Genomic DNA, 3,010 nt, shown 5'->3' with positions numbered 1-3,010 from the left:
GTCTTGCAGATGCCATTAGGAGCAGCAGGTGGAAGCAGAGGAACACGGTTTTTCCACCGATTGTCTGTCTCATGTGCTGCTGTGAAGATATACATTAAAAAAAACAACGACACAATCTTATCTGTATAAAAGTTACCTTCTACAGCTTTAACATGCAAAGATGGCATGCTGGTACCACAGAAGCTAAAAGAACAAGTGTCCATGTTGAGCCTCTGTAACACAAGCTGTCCTGTAGCTAAAGTGCTGATAGAGTTTCGTAATTTTAGTCAATGTAAAGAAGAGGTCTGCTTTGTGAAGCTGATCCTGTATTTACATTTTCTCACGTCAGTCTAAAGCCTACTTTAAATATATAAAACAATAACAACAAAGAATCCAACACAAGCTATTAACCCCCAAAATGTATGTCACACACACACACACACACACACACACACACACACACACACACACACACACACACACACACACACACACACACACACACACACACACACACACACACACACACACACACACACACACACACACACACACACAGGCTATATTTAGACTGAGCCTGTGGGATTCACTCTGACACACTGACTTCATCAATCTTTGTCAGACTCTCAGCCTGCAGATGTGACATCAGTCCTCACATTCACAGGGAGGTGGCTGCTCATAACCCCAATAAAACACCCACCCACGTCTGTGTTGCAGGTTTTGGTGTAACTTGTGCAGAGCGATGCCCTGCAGCCCATGATACGCCTGGCACAACTCCCAGTTACAACATGATAATTGGGTTTGTGTCGTGACACGGCGACGGAGCTCTTTCGTCCTAAAAAAAGAGTGTCAGAAGCGCTTCAGAGAGTGCCGTGATAATTGAATACACACTGTGAAGCGCGGCGCTGTAATGGATGTCAGTCTTGTGCGAGTGGGTGATGAGAGAGACAAGCGTGATGAGCAGAGACAGGATTGTTCTTAACATCATCTTGGGAACTTTTCAAAGCCAGCAACGTCACGGTCTGGCGCTTAGAAATCAAATTCCAGCTGTTGTACGCCTGCTTTTTATTTCTACATCCAAAGAAAAATCCACTTCTACACTGGTTAAAATCAACTATTGGTTATTCTCAGAGCCAGTGTCTGAGTCTGTTGGTGAATAATTGTTTTATAGTACTAATCTGACCGCTAAAAGGCCCCATATTGTAAAAAAACAAGGTGTCTTTTTTGATTATAAGGAAGGTTGAGGCGCTATAAGGTTTCCTCCCTTGCTCCTTTATTGCAGGGTATTGCTGCTCCGCTCCTCCACCTACAAGACCTCCTCTCTGAACGCCTCCCCACCCTCACACCACTGCAAACACTTGCCATGCAGGAGGGGTAATCCTCCTTCCTCTTCTTCCTTGTGCACCATCGGAGGAGACCCAAAACAGAAGAAAACAACAAAGTCCCAACCTGTAACCAGTCAACATGTCAGAGCCTGATGCCTCCTCGGCGGCAGCCCACCCGCTGCCACTCACCTCCCCCCAAACCCCCGTGCAGCTCTCCTTCCCCTTCTTGAGGGAGGGCAGTCGGGTTTGGGAGAGAGAGAGGAAACCGCTGCAGCCTGGAGAGCTGCCCAGCCCACTGCCCACCAAGCGCACCCGCACTTACTCAGCGTGAGTTGGAGAGAGATTGAAACCTTCCTATCCCTTTCTTTTGTGTATTATATTTGATCGAATAATGGTTAATAATACCAGAAACTGTCATGTCATCGCTCCATTAAGATTCAAAAGCTTGAAAAATAATTATGGTGATTATTTATGACGCACTTGTGTCTCTCTTCCTGCGCAGGACAGTGCGAGCCAGATCAGGTCCAGTATTTAAAGGGGTGTGTAAAAACTTCTCCAGGTCTCAGGGTCACGGGTTTATACGCCCCCATCACGGAGGAGAGGACATCTTCGTCCACATCTCTGAGTGAGTGAATTTGTTTAGTTTCTACTTGTCATGTTACTGTGCACTGTTGCTGTGCTGCTTCCTCTTCACACTCCTGCTTTGTAAATGGTGGGTATTCTTTGATTGATATCAGTTGGTTTCAACCAATGGATACATAGAGCGTGAAAATCTGTTTCATCGATTTTGATCATCTGTCTCCAGCAAGTCCCCCAACTTTATGGAAGTCCTTGACAGTGCCGATTCAGATTTTATATTTAAGGGTCCCCTATTGTAAAAAGTTTCCATGTTTTTTTAAATTTAAATTACACATAAAATCAGGTCAAGGTGCTACGTAAATTGTGTAAAAGTATCAAAAGGCGCAATCCACAGAAGAATGCACACAGCCCATATTCAGAAACTGTGTCTTTAAACGAGCCGTCAGGGCTCCTGCAAGTTGTGATGTCACAACCACAGAGGCTTAAAGAGACATGCAATAGTGAGTGTTTCAGACAGGTATATTCAGACAGACAATATGAGATAAATCTTGTGTTTTGTTTTTTTTTACATTGAAGGATGTAAACATGTTGTAGTAGAAACCCAAAAGAGTACAATCCTGAAAATTAGCAGAAAATGGGACCTTTAAATGAGTTACCAACAACGTGTTGAATGTGTAACTTTGTTTGTGTTTCCTGGACAGTATCGACGGAGAGTACGTGCCTATGGAAGGGGACGAGGTCACGTACAAGGTGTGCCCAATCCCTCCCAAGAACCAGAAGATCCAGGCTGTCGATGTGGTGCTCACCCACCTGTATCCAGGCACCAAGCACGAGACCTGGTCAGGTCAGATCATCAGCTCCTAGACTGGAGATCCAAGCTGCAAGGCTGCACAGGCAAAGGGGGATTTGGATTTAGTTTTGAGGTTTTATGTCTTCTCGGGGTGTGAGGTTTGCCCCGAAGTTCAACCTGAGATGCCTTGGTTATGGAATGATGCTGGAGAACGTTTGAGTTTGAGATTAGGGCTGGAAATGAAGCTTTGGATGAATATCTTTGAATGTTTTTTGAAGGTCATATTTTGGGTTTGAAAGTTTTAATTTAGGGGTTGGTTTGAGGGCTGGGTGATAGA

General features: G+C 44.8%; 1 protein-coding gene across 1 annotated transcript; it reads left to right on the top strand.

The window, feature by feature from the left end:
- Window positions 1–1,403: 1,403 nt before the first annotated feature.
- Window positions 1,404–2,747, top strand: csdc2a (cold shock domain containing C2, RNA binding a; the record flags this gene model as incomplete). Its single annotated transcript, XM_083933146.1, has 3 exons — window positions 1,404–1,631; window positions 1,807–1,929; window positions 2,585–2,747. The coding sequence occupies exons 1-3, from the start codon at window positions 1,444–1,446 to the stop codon at window positions 2,745–2,747; spliced, it is 474 nt and encodes a 157-aa protein (XP_083789272.1). The 5' UTR covers window positions 1,404–1,443.
- Between the last annotated feature and the right edge of the window lie 263 nt (window positions 2,748–3,010).

Source organism: Echiichthys vipera (assembly GCF_963691815.1).
Source record: "Echiichthys vipera genome assembly, chromosome: 18".
In the NCBI taxonomy this organism is placed as follows: Eukaryota; Metazoa; Chordata; class Actinopteri; order Perciformes; family Trachinidae; genus Echiichthys; species Echiichthys vipera.
This window is presented reverse-complemented; position numbering and strand designations above follow the sequence as displayed.